Genomic DNA, 19537 nt, shown 5'->3' on the forward strand with positions numbered 1-19537 from the left:
CAGTAATACAGTGCACTTTTTGGATGTGAATATACAGGTTAAGGATAAACAGATTCAAACAATGCTATTTGTCAAACCTACCGACCGTAATACGGTGTTGAGAAATGAGAGCTTCCATCCAGTCTCCACCAGAAAAGGTTTACCTTATTCCCAATTACTTCGGGTCAGAAGAATAACCTCTGACCCTAACCAGATCTTACCGGCAATGGATGCCATGGTGGCCAGATTTATTGATAGGGGTTATCCCCGTAGGGAACTCCTTCAATTAAAAGAAAAGGTCCTCAATATTCCTAGGGCCGATCTTCTCAAAGACAACAGACCAAAAGAGGTTGTCCCCACAGGTAAAATTCCGTGGGTACATCAGTTTTCCACCAAAAGTAAGAAGAATATTGCCAGAGCCAAACAAATTTTGGCCTACCATTTCCACCGACAAAGACCTTCCATTACTTTCCAATACTAAATTACTGCCTAGCCTAACAAGAGGCAAAAATATAAAAGACCAGGTAGTGAAATTGGACATATCTGGATGGAATAAACCACAGGGACCACGGTTCTTAGGAAGGAAGAATGGATGCTTCCGCTGTTTGGGTTGTGTCACCTGCAGATCTATGCAGGTCGGCACATCCTTTAGCCACCCACATTCAGGGAAACGCATTCCAATAAAATTTCCCCTTTCCTGTCATTCCACCCACGTTGTATACTTGTTAACTTGTCCGTGTGGCCTGTCCTATGTGGGGAAGACACAATGCACCTTTAAGGAGCGCATGGCCCTACATAGGTCAGGCATACACCAGGGTTTGGCATGCGGCCACAGCGACCAACCAGTGGCTCGCCATTGCATTAAACTAGGACATAGCGTGGCAAGCATTAGATCAATGGTGATAGATCAGGTTCCTGCCTCTTTAAGAGGAGGCAATAGGAACAAGAAATTGCTTCAGCTAGAATGCAAATGGATTTTCTTTTTACAAACAATTTCCCCTAAGGGGCTTAACGAGAACCTGGGGCTCCAGTGTTTTCTTTAGTACCCCTTATTGCCCATGCCATTATCCGATTTCAGAATACTAACATATTGGGTAATCACTGCTATAATATTTCATTCATTTTCTCTTCTGATGAGACAAATGTAAAAATGTCTGTTTCCCTTTAAATATCTAAATGTTTATTTCCTTTCCGTATTCTTTGTCTTGCTAAATTACTGAATATCCTAATAACATGACTGTTGTGATCATCGGTAATATTAGCGGTTATTGTTATCACTGTATGAGTTTTTAATAATTCTTATCATGTTTATATGGTACATATATATTTTGTTTATAAGGTGTCATTTTTATCTATTTTTCTGTAGTGTTGGTGGGTTGCCTAGCAACCATAGCGGTGACGCCAGGTTACAGGGCAATGCAGCGGGGAGCGGGTCAGCTGATCGGAAGTAAGGCAAGTACCTTACACGCTGAGGTCGGGAGACGCTATCACGCTGGTATCGCGTGTGACGTCATCCTGGGGCGCAGTGCGACGGGGAACCTGCTTCTCGGCGTTGACAGCTACAGCTGAGTGTCCGGATACCGGTAAGCCCAGGTGTTGCCTGGTTCTGTTAATGGGGGCGGGATTTTGTCTGTTATTTAATGCCATTTTAAATCATTGTGCACTTGTATGTCCATGAATACGGATTAAGTTCCGAAACGCCGTCGGATAATAAAGGCTTTTTTACTATCTTGAAAGAAAACTGACGAGTGCCGCCTCATTCACAACCCTATATATATATATATATATATATATATATATATATATATATATATATATATATATATATATATATACAGTAGAGTTAGATTGAGGGACCTGGGGGGACCCCCAAAGAAACAGGCGGCACTCGATCAGCTGGATGGGTAGAATCCAAATTTTATGTGCAAAGTTTTCAAAAGAATACAAGCATGTCTGCCAACGTTTCAAAGCCGGTGCGACTTTATCATCAGGGCTTGTGTAGCATGAAAAGTGCGTGTAGTGCTGTGAAAAAGAACAGGAGCTATGTGTTTTCTTACCTTATATCATATATATACACATTTATACACACATCGATGGTCTGGCACTCCAAATAATGTAAGACAATGTCCCGGGTGCCCTCACAAAAAAGGGCGGGGGACGCGGCTTCTTCGTTACCTAGGTAACGGAGAAAAACAACAACACCACACAATTATAAAAAAACACCTCTAAAAAGAGTCTAAGCAATAAAACCATAATGCAAGTACACTGTCATGGTGATGCTAATGAAATTTGGAGAAACTGTAAACATCGTGATCGCTCCTGAGTACATGACTCGCATGAGCGTTGGTGTGACACGCTGTGCATAAACATTGTAGGTGGCCTAAAGGCCGGTGTGTGCAACCTCATGTATGTGCAATGTACCAAAATGAAGTGTGGTGTGACAATGCGTAACACCCAGTTTTAAAGTACTGAGTATGTCATGCAAAAAATGTAGAAGGAAAGGACCTCGTGGAAGTGACCTGGTCACTGGCAAAATCTGCATATACATCTACAGTATGTGCATGTATGTCTGGGCCATGCATAGAGAGCACAGGCGGCGCATATGAAATGACTACCGAGGGGTGGCAACCGAGGCAAAATATTACTTCAGTTGGAAGCAAGGTGGATTCACAGTTTGGACCCTGTACAGCCTAGAGGACTCAATGAATCTTTATGGTTGGGTTGCTTTCTTTAACCACTGAAATATCCCCCAAGGGACGTGAAACTCTGTTCGCTCCTTCTGAGTGACGGAATTGCCACTTGTGGGCCAAAGGATGCTTTAGTACAGCAGTACTGCGTTTATAGAGGACGGTTGCTGATGTTTGCATGTTTGATATTCACGTAAACTGCCAGTAGATCACACACACACAACAGATGTTTCATTTAGCATAACATGGGCCGTCAAGACGCAACACCTTCCGAGCCAGCTCATGGTGGTATCATCTATTTTTACCAATATGCCTTTGGTTCACAATAAACCGTTGATGGTTTAAACACTTATTTAGTCTCTGAGTGCTGTCTAATGGGATATATACAGTAGTTACAAGCCACTGAGGCACCAGGGCACAAGAGCCCTCCACAGCTGCTTTGAGTGCCGGCTCCCTCGGACTATAATATATATATATATTACTCCATAACCCCGGCACTCGTGGCTCCTTGAATGATGGATACCTGCTCAGGTGCCCCCTCCGGCTATGCAAATATCTGTAGATAATGGTGATGGAGTGGCAATCAGAGACTTCACTTTGTGGTGAAAAAATTTTGCTTTTATTCCGCCAACATGTTTCGAGCTTAGTGGCTCGTCATCATATACAAGACTGATACCCCCTCCAACTGCAACAACAGTGAACTGGATAAAACAGGCGGCACTCTCCGGATTGGTGGTAAATTGTTTTTTAGTGCATAAAGAAATAAAGCATGACTGACAACGTTTCAAGACTGAGGTCTTTTCATCAGGTCAGATAAAAGGTGCTATGGTACTGAAATAGCCAAACGATAAGCAATGTCTTACCTGCCGTGCAGACTTTTATATGTGTTATAGTGTGCAAACGTCCTCTGAGAGGCAAACACTCTGGACTTCCGGACTGCGCCATCATTCCGACACTCCCAAAATGGGAGTGGTGATTCTAAGTCACTGTGTGCCCCGTCAGAGCCGGATAGTGATTGAAGTGTCACTGCAAATTAAACGGTGAAAGTGAACATGAAAACGCAACAGTGGTGAATGTGCGATGGGATGCTATAACTGTTGTGTGGTGTAATTATGTGCCTAAAATTATACCGAATGATGGTGCTGTGCAATGTGCGAGAATAATGAATGTGGTTAGTTAAAAATGAGGTTAAAAAGTGGTATGTGAACTGCTGGATATTAAAATGCTAGCATAATGTATAACCAAATTTAATTAGTGCAAAATTTGCTGCAACATCATAATAAAGGATTCATAGCAGTATACCACTGGTGAAATACCATCGGGTATCAATTATATTCTGTACTACTAATATTATTGTGGAATCGTCAATCTTAAATCGTATATGCGCATATGATGCAGCTATATCAGACAATGGGCCTTATTCTGATCTGAGCTCAGTACAAATTTGTTCTTAAAATGGGCAAAACCATGTGCACTACAGGTGGGGCAGATGTAACATGTATAGAGAGAGTTAGGTTTGGAGACAATGTGTTGAGCACATGTATCCACTTGCTCTCGCATTGTGACAATTTCTTCTGACGGTCACCGCCTCTTGGTGGTCGGGGTACTTGGTTGATGATTTTGCATCTCAGACTCGATAGTGAATGCCCATGTTTTTTTAAATGCTTGGCAACTAACTGCTCTTGATTTTTGGTATCTTTATTCTCGAGCGCTGCACGTATCCCACATACATTAACCCGCATGGGCATATAATTACATAAATAATGTAGGTGGTGGTACACGTCAATGTATGTTTAATTTGATGGCGTTGACCAGAATGAGGATTTTTTTTTATGTATTTGCCAGGTTCCATAAAGCTGCACGTTGTGCACGAAGGGCATTTTACACTACCCTTATGTGTAGATGTCAGGAATGTTTCTTTGTTGGGGCTTAAATTTGTTTTTACAAGCCAGTCCCTTATGCTTTTCCCTTTGCGATAAGCTGGCATTAGTTGTTTGTGTCTAAAGCAGGGTAATTCTGGATCTCTGGACACTATTGGCCAAAGTTGCCTTGATGTTTTCGATAACTGCTGGCATCTGGGGGTGTATGTTGTTACAAATGGTATTTTATGCGCCGTCGATTTCTTTGTTACTTTTTGTAGCAACTCTATACGTGGGATCAGCATTACCTCAGCTTTAGTTTTCATTAATGTTCGGTAGTCGTAGCCTCGAGTGACAAATTTCTTAATCATACTGTCCAAAGACTCAGATAATACTTGATGATTACTTGATATGCGGGCAGCTCATAGCATTTGGGATCGAGGTAATCCTCGTTTGAGTGCTGGTGGGTGACAACTGGAATTCAGAAGAAACGTGTTTCTATCGGTATCTTTATTATATACGATGTTTGTATGGTGTTGTTTTTGATGTTGATCATTACATCCAGATAATGGATGGCTGATTTATCCATCGCGGAGGTAAATTTAATTGGCAAATTCTGCCGGTTGATGTCATCAATTAGTGATTGCAACAGTTATTGAGTCCCGCTCCACAATAGCAGTAAATCATCGATGAAGCGACAATACATGAATATATGTGGTTTCACCACAGGGTTATGAAGAAATAATATTTGCTCTTGTTTGAACATGTAAATATTCGCTAGGGACGGTGCTACCGGAGATCCCATAGCACATCCGGTGGTTTGGATGAAAAATTTGCCATGTTCAAACAAGAGCAAATATTATTTCTTCATAACTCTGTGGTGAAACCACATATATTCATGTGTTGTCGCTTCATCAATGATTTATTGTGGAGCGGAACTCAAGAACTGTTGCAATCACAAATTGATGACCTCAACCGGCTGAATTTGCCAATTAAATTTACCTCTGCAAAGGATACATCAGCCATCCATTATCTGGATGTAATGATCAATATCAAAAACAACATCATACAAACATTGGTATATAATAAAGATACCGATAGAAACACGTTTCTTCTGAATTCCAGTTGTCACCCACCAGCACTCAAACGAGGATTACCTCGATCCCAAATGCTACGGGCTGCCCGCATATCAAGTAATCATCAAGTATTATCTGAGTCTTGGGACAGTATGATTAAAAATTTTTCACCCAAGGCTACGACTACCGAACATTAATGAAAACTAAAGCTGAGGTAATGCTGATCCCACGTATAGAGTTGCTAGAAAAAGTAACAAAGAAATTGATAAAATACCATTTGTAACAACATACACCCCCAGATGCCAGCAGTTATCGAAAACATCAAGGCAACTTTGGCCAATAGTGTCCAGTGATCCAGAATTACCCTGCTTTAGACACGAACAACTAATGCCAGCTTATCGCAGAGGGAAAAGCATAAGGGACTGGCTTTTAAATACAAATTTAAGCCCCAACATCAAAGAAACGTTCCTGACCTCAACACACAAGGGTAGTGTAAAATGCCCTTTGTACAGCTTTATGGAACCTGGCAAATACATAAAAAATCCTCATTCTGGTCAACGCCATCAAATTAAACATACATTGACGTGCACCACCACCTACATTATTTATGTAATTATATGCCCATGCGCGTTAATGTATGTGGGACAAACAATACGGGATCTCAGAACCCGAATGGCATTACACCATTCAGCAATACGTGCAGCGCTCGTGAATAAAGTTACCAAAAATCCGGAGCCTTTCAAAAAACATGGGCATTCACTATCGAGTCTGAGATGCAAAATCATCGACCACGTACCCCGTCCATCAAGAGGCGGTGACCATCAGAAGAAATTGTCTCCAAATGGTCTTAATGAAAAATTTACATGGAACATTTTTCTATGAGTAGTCAGGACGGTTTTACACAGTTTGGGACTATGATCATTAGATGTCAAGCATTCTTGCCAACTGAGAATTATCCTATTATTGTCTGATATAGCCGCATCATATGCGCATATACGATTTAAGATTGATGATTCCACAATAATATTAGTAGTACAGAATCTAATTGATAACCGATGGTATTTCACGAGTGGTATACTGCTATGAATCCTTTATTATGATTTTGCAGCAAATATTGTGCAAATTAAATTTGGTTATACATTATGCTAGCACTATAATATCCAGAAGTTCACATACCACTTTTTAACCTCATTTTTAACTAACCACATTCATTATTCTCGCACATTACACAGCACCATCATTCGGTATAATTTTAGGCACATAATTACACCACACAACAGTTATAGCATCCCACCGCACATTCACCGCTGTTATGTTATGTTTTCATGTTCACTTTCACCGTTTAATTTGCAGTGACACTTCAATCACTATCCGGCTCTGATGGGGCACACAGTGACGTAGAATCACCACTCTCATTGGGGGGAGTGTCGGAATGGCGGCGCAGTCCGGAAGTCTGGAGTGTTTGCCTCTCAGAGGACGTTTGCACGCTATAACACATATAAAAGTCTGCACGGCAGGTAAGACCTTGCTTATCGTTTGGCTATTTCAGTACCATAGCACCTTTTATCTGACCTGATGAAAAGACCTCAGTCTTGAAACGTTGTCAGTCATGCCTTATTTCTTTATGCACTAAAAAACGATTTGCCACCAATCCGGAGAGTGCCGCCTGTTTTATCCAGTTCACTATTGTTGCAGTTGGAGGGGGTATCAGTCTTGTGTATTATCAGCCTGGAAGGCACCCCGGTCTCATCATCTCTGTCTAGAGTGCCGGACCCAGCCACCTGTATGTGTGTGTGTGTGTGTGTGTGTGTGTGTGTATATATATATATATATATATATATATATATATATATATATATATATAGTTTTCCAAATAAGGAGGCACTCGGAGACTGTATAATCAAGCAAAATGTCTGTATTGAGGGTTGTATTGAGGACATTTTGCTTGATTATACAGTCTCCGAGTGCCTCCTTATTCGGAAAACTACACTATGTTATGGACTGGGCACCGGAGCAGCTGAGAATTCAGAGTGCCGGCATACAACAAAGATATATATATATATATATATATATATATATATATATATATATACTAGATGTACTCTAATGAGGAACACAGACATGGAGAACATATAATTACTGAGCTGTGCAGCACCCAGGCAGCCATTCAGCAGCGCCACATGGTGATTGCACCAGCCAGCACCGTACATATAGAACACATTAGAACAGTACAGGGTACATAGACCTAGACATAACACAATTAAAGCACAATTCTTAGTACACACAATTAAAGCACAATTCTTAGTACACAATAAAGCTGAGATATAAGGAAGTGAATGAGAATAGATGCAGGTATAGATTGTAGGTGAGTAAGAGAGCTGTAGTTGAAATGCAAGAAGAGTGCTGTGAGAGCAGGAGGTAAGAGGAGAGAGGGCCCTGCTCATGAGAGCTTACATTTTAGAGGGAAGGGTAAGACAGACAGGAGTGACACTGAAGGGGAGCAGTGAGTATAAATAGACTGTTAGGATGAAAGATGGTTGGATTTTATGCGGGATGGTGAGAAGATGATCAGTTCAGTCCAAGACATTTTAAGTCTAAAAAAAGCGCTGGATCATCCAAGAAGAAGTGGAAGTGCAGGACAGGTGGAGGCATTAGAGCTGGGGTAGTCAACCCTAGTCCTCGAGAGCTACCAACAGTACATGTTTTGCAGGTCTCCTCACAGAATCACAAGTGAGCTAATTAGCTCCATCAGTGTATCTTTTAAAATGTGTCTGATTAATGACTGCAGCTGTGCCGCAGCTAGGTTGTCTGGAAAATGTGAACTGTTGGTAGCTCTCGAGGGCTAGGGTTGGCTACCACTGCATTAGAGGAACAACTGGGCATTTTCAAGTCTGACAGTGCAAATACAAGCATTAACGGTTACAGTGAATGTTATTGCTGATGTCAAAAAGGTGATGTTATGATAGAATATCCAGATTATGCAGGCAGGAGTTGTATGGTATGTGGATAAAGTGAACTCACTCAAAGTAGTGCTTTGGTTTTCAGAGTTGTGGTTGCTATTTATCCTTATATTTCTCCTCGGTATAATGCTGCAGTTATGTTTAAATGAAGCCGCCCTTTAAAATTATGCCCTTCAAATATTATGCACACAGCTATACCATGCACACAGCCTAAACCGGCCACAGCCTATGTAATGATTCTTAAATGGTGAGAGACACTGCAGCATGTGCTCTAATTGGAATCTACCACCCAGCCTTCACCCCCCTACTACAATTAGAAGTAATAAAAGTGGCTAACGTAAACAACCATGGCATTCCAAGATGACATGTATCATTAAGAATTATATAAAGTTCCTCCCGTCACAGAGGCAGCAGAGATTTTATAGTTAACTGGCAAAATTAAGTTTGTAAATAACACTTTTATGATATCTAAAGCAGTGAGCAGAACAATCAGTTACCTATGGCAATATCAAATCAGTCTAGGACAGGGGTTTCAGTAATCTGCAGTCCAGATCAGGAATGTAACAATTTGGTTACCTATGGCAATATCAAATCAATCTAGGACAGGGGTTTCAGTAATCTGCAGTCCAGATCAGGAATGTAAAGATTTGGTTACCTGGAGATGAATGAGAAGAGATAAGTCAGTTCATTCAGGATAAGCTGAAGATATGTCTATAACACTGGTATAACGCTGCAGTTATGTTTAAATGAAGCCGCCCTTTAAAATTATGCCCTTCAAATATTATGCACACAGCCTAAACTGGCCACAACCTATTCCCAATCATGGTTAAACAAAACAAACCAGGCCCTAAACCACAATACAAAAACCCGCTGGCTCAGCACTCTGCCACCATGGAAGAATCACAGTCTCCCTCCACACAATCAGATTCTCCTTCACCACAATCTGACACTCCACCTACTGAGCTACCGTTCTTCCAGCAACTAGATAAAAAACTGGACACCATACAGGCATCAATGGATACAAAACTTGACTCCATCCAGACATCTCTGGACTCAATAGTCACCAAGATCGACAATAATACCAAAAGAATAGTCGACTTAGAGTCCAGAACAAGTGAACTAGAAGACTCAGTAGTGTCCATTCAAAACGCAACAGACCCCATATCTGCGGCCTTAGAAGAAATGGCGCTTAAAATTGATTAACTGGAGAACGAAACAGGAGATGCAACCTACGATTCGTAGGAATCCCCGAATCAATCAAGGGGGGTGATCTACAGGACTTACTAAGTGTTGATATAGTGAATGCTCTTAAAGTGCCTACTCCCAATGGGACTATACAAATAGAACGCTCACATCGCATAGGTCCAGAAAGGGCACCAAATGCAACAAAACCTAGGCAAGTCATTGTCAAATTCTTAGATTTTAGAGACCAGGAAAATGTCCTTTGCCTCTACAGAAAAACCCCCTCACTAAAGCTTAGAGATTTCCCAATATTGATATTCCAAGATTTTTCCGCAGCAGTTTCTAATAAGAGGAGAGAATTTAGCCCAATATGTAAATATCTCTATGAGAACAAATATAAATTCACCCTACAATACCCAGCTAGGCTGAGAGTACTGTCAGATGGGAAAACCCTGACCTTTAACACACTCAAAGAGGCGACGGAACACTTTCAACTCTCCCCCAACGACTGACATGCCAGAAGCAGGCATAAAAAATTTCAATTACAATTGTTTAGTCAAATAGGGTATGGAGGCCTATATTCGGACTCTCCCAGTTTGACTGTTCCGCAAGGAATATTTGGTCGGTTACATATGAATAATGTGCTGATTAATTCATGTATTCAATATGGTTAATAGTTCTTATGTTTAATCTGTTTCTCCTATCCTACTCTTTTTTCCCACTCTTACTTTTTCTCCACTCTTTGCGCTGAGCCTCCGGGGCAGAATGACACGAAGAAGAATCAGAGACGCCCGGCTTGCTGGGACCGGTTGTCTCCTCCATCATACATATCAGGTTTCTCAAGACATCGCTTAAAATCAGGTATCGGATAATATGCCAAATCCACCAACACACACCACTACAATACAAACTAGACGAGATTTCCGCATTCGGTACTTATTTATTATCTGGGCTCCCATGTTAAATGCACCCCATTTTTCATACCCCTACTATCCAACTACGCATGGAGTTGATTTTATTTAGTGTGGCGAGCGCAGCGAGCCACCGTGCCCGAAGCGTGGCAAGCGGACGCGGTCTCATAAGAAAAACGGCCCAGATATTACATAAGTACCCCGCATTCTGTCATGGAATGTAGATGGACTAAATTCAGCTGTTAAACGTAAAAAGGTAGTAGCACATCTAAAATCTCCTAATGCAGACGTTATTCTATTACAAGAAACACACTGGATTGCAGGGCCCTTCGCCAAATTGGCGGGACTGTGGATAGGAGACTGCATAGCAGCGCCATACACTAGCAAAAAGCGAGGAGTGGCAATTTTACTGCATAAACGTCTGCAATATGAGATACTCCACACAGACATTGACCCAGAGGGACACTATATAATACTGTCCATAAAAATACATGCAGAATTATTTACGATCGTGAACATATATGCACCCAACTCCCCAAACACACCTTATTATACCAAAATATCTAACTTACTACTGTCAAAAGATACCCACAATCTTATAATAGGTGGGGACTACAACCTCCTATACAACTCATCACTAGATAGGTCTCCACCGCTCCCACAACGAATATCCAGGAAAAGAGATGGTCTAACTATACTAATGTCCTCACAACTTAATTGATCCATGGAGAACAATACACCATAATGACAAGGAATTCACCTATTTCTCACACGTTCACCAATTATTTACGAGAATAGAACATATTCTAATACGAGATTCCCTCCAACCAAGAATCACAGAAGCAAAAATTGGAAACATACTGATCTCAGATCATGCCCCTATTCACCTGAATGTAAAATTCAAACTCCTATAAACTCCAATAATACCTGGAAATTCCCGTCATATCTCTACAAGCAAGAGGAATTACGTAAATTCCTTGAGTTAAAATGGAGGGAATACTCGGAAACTAATGAAAGTCACAAATCAAACCCGATTCTCTTTTGGTCTGCTTCCAAGGCGGTTATGAGGGGGCACATTATTGCATATATATCCAGCAAAAGAAAGGAAAGGAGAAATAAAATTCAAAATCTCTCCACAAACCTAAACCAAGCATACCGCAATTATGTGTACAGACCAACAGAGAACAACAAAAAAGAGTATTCTAGACACAAAGCCCTTATGGAAACATACCTTAATCAAGAAGCCCAATTAAAAGTAGATTACAGCAAACAAATGTACTTTAATTGGGGGGGGGCAAATCTGGAAAACTGTTAGCATATATGGTTCGCCAGCAGCAGAGAAAGAGATATGTCACACGCTTAAAACACCAAACAAACTACGTCACTACCCACACAGACATTGCAAAACAGTTTCATACGTTCTTTTCAAATTTATACTCCCCTCCAAATTTCCCAACATTACAGGCGAATGCTCTCTATGAGGAGGCTGGACTTCCAAAGCTCTCAACGGAACAGAAAAAAATCTTAGAGGCTGACATATCAGCCGAAGAACTAAGTGCGGCAATTAATATCTCAAAACTAAACAAATCTCCGAGACCTGATGGGTTCAGCGGAGAATACTATAAAATACTTAAACATAACATTTTACCAAATCTATTAGAGCTGTTCCGGCTTCTTCAAAGAGAGAGCCCAAGCTATCCAGAGTTTAATGAGGCACATACTATCCAACTCCCAAAGCCCAATAAAGATGCTGAAAAAGTAGACTCATACCGCCCAATAACCCTGCTAAACCAGGACTTTAAACTCTTAGCAAATATCATAGGCACTCGTCTCCAGATGTTGATGCCATCTTTACTAACACACCACCAGCTAGGATATACTCAAGGCAGGCACTCAGTCCAGGGAGTAAGATCTGCAATAACGGCCATAGCATCCGCGACAGCTAACAAACAAAAACATAACATACTTTTAAGCCTTGACGCGGAGAAGGCATTTGATAAAATAACCTGGGAGCATCTATATGGAGTACTTGAGCATAGGCAAGGTTTATCAACATCATACGACTTTTTTATACTAACCCATCCACAAAGCTAATAGTTAATGATCTAATTGGAGAACCAGTAAAACTATCCAGGGGTACCCGTCAAGGATGCCCCCTGTCCCCCCTCCTGTTCAATCTGTCCCTAGATCCCCTAATACGATTGCTAGACAACATGGCTTCCTTCCAGGGAATATGTATCGGTAATAGATCACTCAAAATTCTAGCATTTGCAGATGACCTCTTACTATTTTTTGGAAACCCCGAGGTCAGTCTACAGGCGGTAATATCAAAAATAGAACAATTTGGAGCTATTTAGGGATTCACTATTAACGTGCAAAAATCAACAGCCCTATCATTATCAAATCAAACATGCCCTCCCTGGGCAAGAGCGCTCAAACTAACATGGGCATCAACCAGCATCCCTTATCTGGGAATCCAACTTCCCAAAAACCTGCCATTACTGTACAGACTTAATGTGTCAGCAATTATAGAAAAAGTTGTCACGGAACTACGCCATTGGCAAGACCTACAATTATCCTTTTTAGGAAGAGCACAGCTCATAAAAATGATATCATTTCCAAAGCTGCTTTACCCCCTCCAACTTCTTCCGGTCATATTAACCAGTAAAGACGAAACCCAAATTAATAGTGCTTTCCGCAGGTTTATATGGTCAGGCAAAAAACCCAAGTTAAGCCTAAGAATACTTCAAAAAAGCAAAAAGGAGGGAGGTATAAACTTCCCACATCTGGCATTATATAACCAGGCGGCAATTTGCAGATACATCAAGGACTGGGTAAACTCCACCAATAGCTACGCAAATTCCACACTAGAACAACAACTAGTTCCAAATATACATCTCATAGCCCTCTTGCATATGGATAAAAAAAGACTTGCCCCCTCTAATACAAGAAAACCCGATCCTGATAACCACAAGAGCGGAATGGTTCAAAATTCGTAAATCATGGAATCTAAACCAAAAAAAATCTCCCTTTCTCCCACTGCTGGGTAACCCATCATTCCATGAAGGGAAATCTAATTTTCCATTCCGACTATGGTCAGACTTAGGTTTATCTTCTATTAAACAACTCATGAATACTGAAACTCACAAACCACTAACGATCTCCCAAATTACGAATAAATACACATTCACCACTCCACATACACTAGCCATTTACCAAGCACAACACTACACTCATGCAGTCCTCAAATACCTAACAAACAAAGATCTCTCCAATCCTCTAGACGCATGCCTCCTCCTACCTACTCAAACACCCAAGCTAATATCCCTCTTTTATTCAGCCATTCGTGCACCCGTATTCTCACGTAATTTCATCACGGGCATACACAAGTGGATGGAAAATTTTCCACACCTCACCTACCCAGATATATTAGAAGAGCTAAAGCAATCGTTACACAACATGCCAAGTATACCATACAAAGAGATGACATATAAAATTTGCTATAGGAGCTATATCTCCCCATCAAGGGCATCTCAGATAGGCATTGCCTCCTCATCTTCCTGCCAAAAATGTACCCAACCCCACGCAAATCTGCTACACTGCTTCTGGGAATGCCCCAAAATACAAAATTTCTGGAAACAAGTTACAAATTTTATAAATCAGACTATGAAAATAAAATTCACCATCACTCCGGAATGGGCAATCCTTGGGGTAATAAAGTCTTACACACAGAACAACCTAGAAGAGAAAAAAATTCTCTCTATAGCTGCTGGCGTGGCTAGAAAATCTATTTTACAACAATGGATATCCCACCTCCCGCCCTCAATGCAACTCTTTGAAGATAAACTTTTCTTCTTTTAAATGTCATACAGAATCGACAACCTCAAAAACAGCTCCTAAATATATGGGAAAACTACATAAAATCACTCCCCTTAGACATATCAAGACAACTGCGTATATGTCTGACATAAAACCACACACCCAAAGCTAGATATGACACATAGATCTAGACGATACAAAACTCAACCCGAACCTGGTTAAGCAGAGAGCAAACACAACATGGTCGCTCAGATGTAAAACGAGCAGAAACCCCGGAGATCGGCGCAACCCCCTCTCTCCCCTTTCTTTCCTTTCAATCCTCTTTCTTTCCTCTCTACTTCTAAATCCAATTCCTCTTCTCTCTAATGTAGTCTATATAGTTGTTTTATTGTGCTTGACACAGCGCACCTAAGTGTGAGACATTCGAAAAAGTACAAGCAATACTTATAGTTACAGAGTACGCGAACTCACACATTTAAATCTTAAGACAAATAAAAACCAGTGCTAATGTGTCAAGCTTAATATTGTTCATTGTTCAAAAGGGTTTATTTGTTAAAATTGAAAAATTATGGTTAATAATTGATAACGGAACACAGGTCAAAACAACATACCAAGTCCAAGGACATGAAACTCCTCTAAAAGAACAACTCAAGATCGGACCGCTCTTATGTTATTTAACCGGTATAAAATTTAGATCTGTCATTTTACATCTTATATTGTCATACGAATATGGTAAACCTACTTACTGTGTTTCCAACAGCATTTGAATGTAAATCCTGTATTCTACCTAATAAAAATTTATGGTTAAAAAAAAATTATCAAAATAAGCAGATCACCGCAGGAGATCAAATATAGGTTGAACTTTTCTCTCTTTTTCAGCCTCTTAAACTGTTACTATCCGTAAATTGACACATTCTATATGTCCATATATATTTTAATTTACTGTTAATTTGCCTGTAGTATGCCATCATTGTTTTCAGAATTGGATTATTCATTATAGCAGCTGTTTGCATGATAATTTTTGTCATTCTTTATGTATTTTGATTAATTATTTTAAATGTTTTCTTCATGTTGATATTCCATTTTAATTGTCGCTTAGAAATTTACACTTTTTATAAGTGGCTGCTGTTTGGATTCTCTGGAGATGTTTAGTGATATACTGCAAGCTTACCTTTGTGTTTGATTACCTACAACAGTGGTGGCCAACCTGTGGCTCTTGAGCCTCATGCGGCTCTCCCCCTTGTAAAGTGCGGCTCCTGCTCCCACTGCTGCCCGCCGCCCACCGTCTGTCCCAGTCCCCCCTGCTGCCGGTTCCCTGAATCCCTTCTCCTTCTGAGGGGAGGAGAATGTGCATTGTGCATCTCTCCTACCCCTTACTGTGCATCCTTGTGACTGGGCCGTCCGCCAATCAGAGCTCGTGGGCCAGCAGCCAATCAGGAGCCGGCCAGCGAGCTTTGATTGGTGGGCGGCCCAGTCACAGGGAAGTGAGGGGGAAGGAGACGCGTGGTGTGCTGTGCTCTCCTCCCATCGGTGACATGACAGGAGGACTGCAGGGGGACACCAGACTGTCCTCTCCCCGCCTGGCAGCAGCAGCAACAACGGTGAGTGCTGCTGCTGGGAAATTTGCACTGTGGGGGCATAGCAGTTTGTGGCACTGTGGGGGCATAGCAGTTTTTGGCACTGTGGGGGCATAGCAGTTTTTGTAACTGTGGGGGCATACCAGCTTTTTGGCACTGTGGGGGCATAGCAGTTTGTGGCACTGTGGGGGCATACCAGCTTTTTGGCACTGTGGGGGCATAACCGGCACCGTGTGGTGCATACCTGGCACCGTGGGGGGTATATGCGTATCTGGCACTATTGGGGGCATATGTATATATGGCACTGCACTATTGGAGGCATATTTGTATCACACCCACCCAAGGGGTCAAAATAGACTACGCCCCTTTTTTTGGCGCATGCGCCTTCGGTGCGTGCATGATGTCGGCTCTTTAGCTTGACTACCGATATTTTTCGGCTCTTTACCTCTGACCGGTTGGCCACCCCTGACCTACAATATAGAGGGCACACGAACAACGTCTGCTTTCCAAGGTGATGGGTGCAAAACATTTAATAGGCCTGAGAGACATGTAGAGGTGGATATATGGAAAGAAAGATATGTGACCTTTTGTAGGTAATAACATTAGAACACCATAGGTCGCATGAGTAGAATTCATTGTGTATAGCTTTTTTATCTAATGCTTGCTGTTTTTAGATTTCCCAGAGCCTGACAAATTACTCCTGTTTATAATCAGTTCATGGAATGATCTAATTTCCCTGCATGGAGTGATCAGTAAGGCATTGCAAGCAGTTCTTAAAAACCTGGCAAAAGAAGAGGTTGTCGCCTGTCTTAGTGCTTATTTAAACTGGGAAAAGGTAAGTTCAATCTGATGTGTATTATATAATTTTCCTTGATTACTATGCATTACAGATGCGGGTTACAGGGTGTGCTTGTTGTCTCCACTCCTTTAATTGGTCATTTATAGTGTACTTAGGGACTATTTCCCATATACTTACACTTTTAGTTAGGATTTGTGATTCTATCTATTCTGCCGTCATTTGCAGTATGGTTGCTCGAATATAGTTCTTGCTGCTACATTTGAGAACATAATTTGCCTCTGTAATATAAGCTGTGTATCTAATAGTTACAGCTAAATTTGTGACAAATATGCACTAATATGATTGTCCCAATTTTACAATAACATACAGTATGGCCAGGGCTATTTTTCAGCAGGCTCCAGCAGGAACTGAGGCCCTTATTCTAGTTCACTCATTACATATTATACCACATGGTATAATGGCTGTAATGCCCAGTACACATTATGCCACACACCGTAACACCTATTACATATTTTACCACACGCTGTAATTCCCATTACATGTTATTCCACACACCGTAATGCTCATTACTCACAATGACACACACTGTAATGCCTATTACATATTATATCACACACCATAATTACATATTATGCCACATACAGTAAGTTCTGTAAATACATGGTCATTGCTATGGGTTTCATGCTTGATGCCAGGGGTTAACATGGTCTGCCAGGGGTTAACATGCTTGTTGCCATGGGGTTAGCATGTTCGTTGCCATGGAGTTACATGCTCTGCCAGGAGTTACATGCTCTGCCAGGGTTTAACATGCTTGTTGCCACGGGGTTAACATGCTCTGCCAGGAGTTACATGCTCTGCCAAAGGCAATGAGGAGGTGCCAAGTTCTGTAGCAGCAACTGCCACACTGAGGGGTCGACAGGGGCAGGAGGACTACAGCACTGCAGGCGGGTGGCTGGAGATTCGGCAGAGAAGAGCTGCGCTGATACATCCACGGCTTCCCAATACTGGGGCCGTGGCTTTAACGTATGTGGCAGGCCCCAGCCTCAGAGAGCGGAACGCCGCTCAGAAAGATCGCTATATATGGCCTTACGCGTCCTATCTCCTCGGCTGCAGGCAGGCCATTCTCCTAACAGGATGTGGTTGCCAGGGAGGAAATTCTGGTCACCAGATATGGCAGGAAGGGGGGAGAGATAACAGGCGCCTGACAATATTAGCGAGACACCACTACAATGTGCTGTCGCAAGGTATATACCATACAATAACCATATATTCAGTATCAAAAAAACAGAATTTATTTATGTAAATGAAGACAAACGTAGAGTTCAATCAATGATAAAAAATAATAAAATACACTGTATAATTTTTTTTTTTTTTAGGATGGGGGATATAAGATGGAAAGGAATGACATGGGATACAATAAACAATTATGTATATAAAGTGCAATCTAGACAAATACTGGCCCACTGAGAGTCCTTTCAAATATCAGAATGCTGGAAAGGATACTTAGCTCTCTTTTGTGGTTTTGTAATCCTGGCCCAAACGGGCTGATATTATTGGTGCCGCAGCTGCGTGTACCGTACTGAGTGCTGCGGCAAGATAGTGTATTGGACTAAGTGATATCTGCTGCCCTACAGTCCAGTAGTATCTACGGCTGCTGATCAGACACTAGTGCCAGTGCACTGTGCTGGGCAATCGTAGTACTGGAACGTGGCGGCTAGTATGAATGCCTGCAGCTGTCAATCAGTAATTGGTGCCGCGGCCGTGAGCACCGTCCTGAGTGCTGCGGCGAGATAGTACGCTGCACTAGATGACACCTACTGCCCTGACAAAGGCCACGGGGTCACTTGAACAGTGTGTACATATACAAAATACAATATGAAAAATAACAATTGAGTCTATGCGAACGCCTGCCTGCGCACCGCTAGCCGGCTTGCGCTTCACAAATCAGCTTCCTCAGGGCCAACCCGACCCATGATCTTAAGTATTTATACCCTGATCAATGTAGAGCATCCAATCAGTATGTATACTGGGGGAGGAACATGTGCGTCATGCAGGTATTCCCTTGAATAAGTCATCCGTTACAAAAAAATATATTGGTCAGAAGAAGTCATTATCCAAATCTGAATTAATTAATTGATCTTTAATAACTGTGCCGCCGAAAGTTGCAAAATCAGAAAGGGTATATTTTAATGTCGGTTTAATGTTAAAATCGGTATACCTTTTCATCCTCGGTATACCTTTTCTTTTAGAGTGTGGACCTGATAGGTGATACAGATTATATTGGACATTAGCATAACTGTATTAGATGTCAGCATAATTGTGCTTGAACAAGATCCTGTAAATATATATATCCCGTATCAATGATGTATCAACTGGAAGGAGACATTTGCTGTAAGAATATTCACTACATTGTTACAGTCTGATAATTGCTCATGTCCTCTGTACAACATATGGATTATATCTACCAAGATGGCAATTTCATGATTATATGTTATAATGTTCAATTAGAGTAGATGTTGCCAGTGATATATTCAGTGTCTTATCTTCACCAAGAAGTTACATTTGCGGACTTTGCATCTGACAGTCTCAGAATGTGTTAACTTTTTTTTAATATTGAGGCATAAGTGTTACATAGACTGGTCAATAGAGCAATACACCTGTAAGTGACGTTAGATCTATATTGTCATA

General features: G+C 41.3%; 1 protein-coding gene across 4 annotated transcripts in view; it reads left to right on the forward strand.

Annotated features, from left to right (window-relative positions):
- Nucleotides 1-19537, forward strand: part of ICE1 (interactor of little elongation complex ELL subunit 1) — a 365848-nt gene that overhangs the window by 296373 nt on the left and 49938 nt on the right. For all 4 annotated transcript variants that reach the window (XM_083188304.1, XM_083188305.1, XM_083188306.1 and 1 more), the window contains one exon: nt 16725-16885. In XM_083188304.1, coding sequence (XP_083044430.1) covers nt 16725-16885 — 161 coding nt within the window. The remainder of the gene's footprint in view (nt 1-16724; nt 16886-19537) is intronic.

The sequence above is a fragment of the Crinia signifera genome, chromosome 5, assembly GCF_055691185.1.
Source record: "Crinia signifera chromosome 5, ASM5569118v1, whole genome shotgun sequence".
Classification (NCBI taxonomy): domain Eukaryota; kingdom Metazoa; phylum Chordata; class Amphibia; order Anura; family Myobatrachidae; genus Crinia; species Crinia signifera.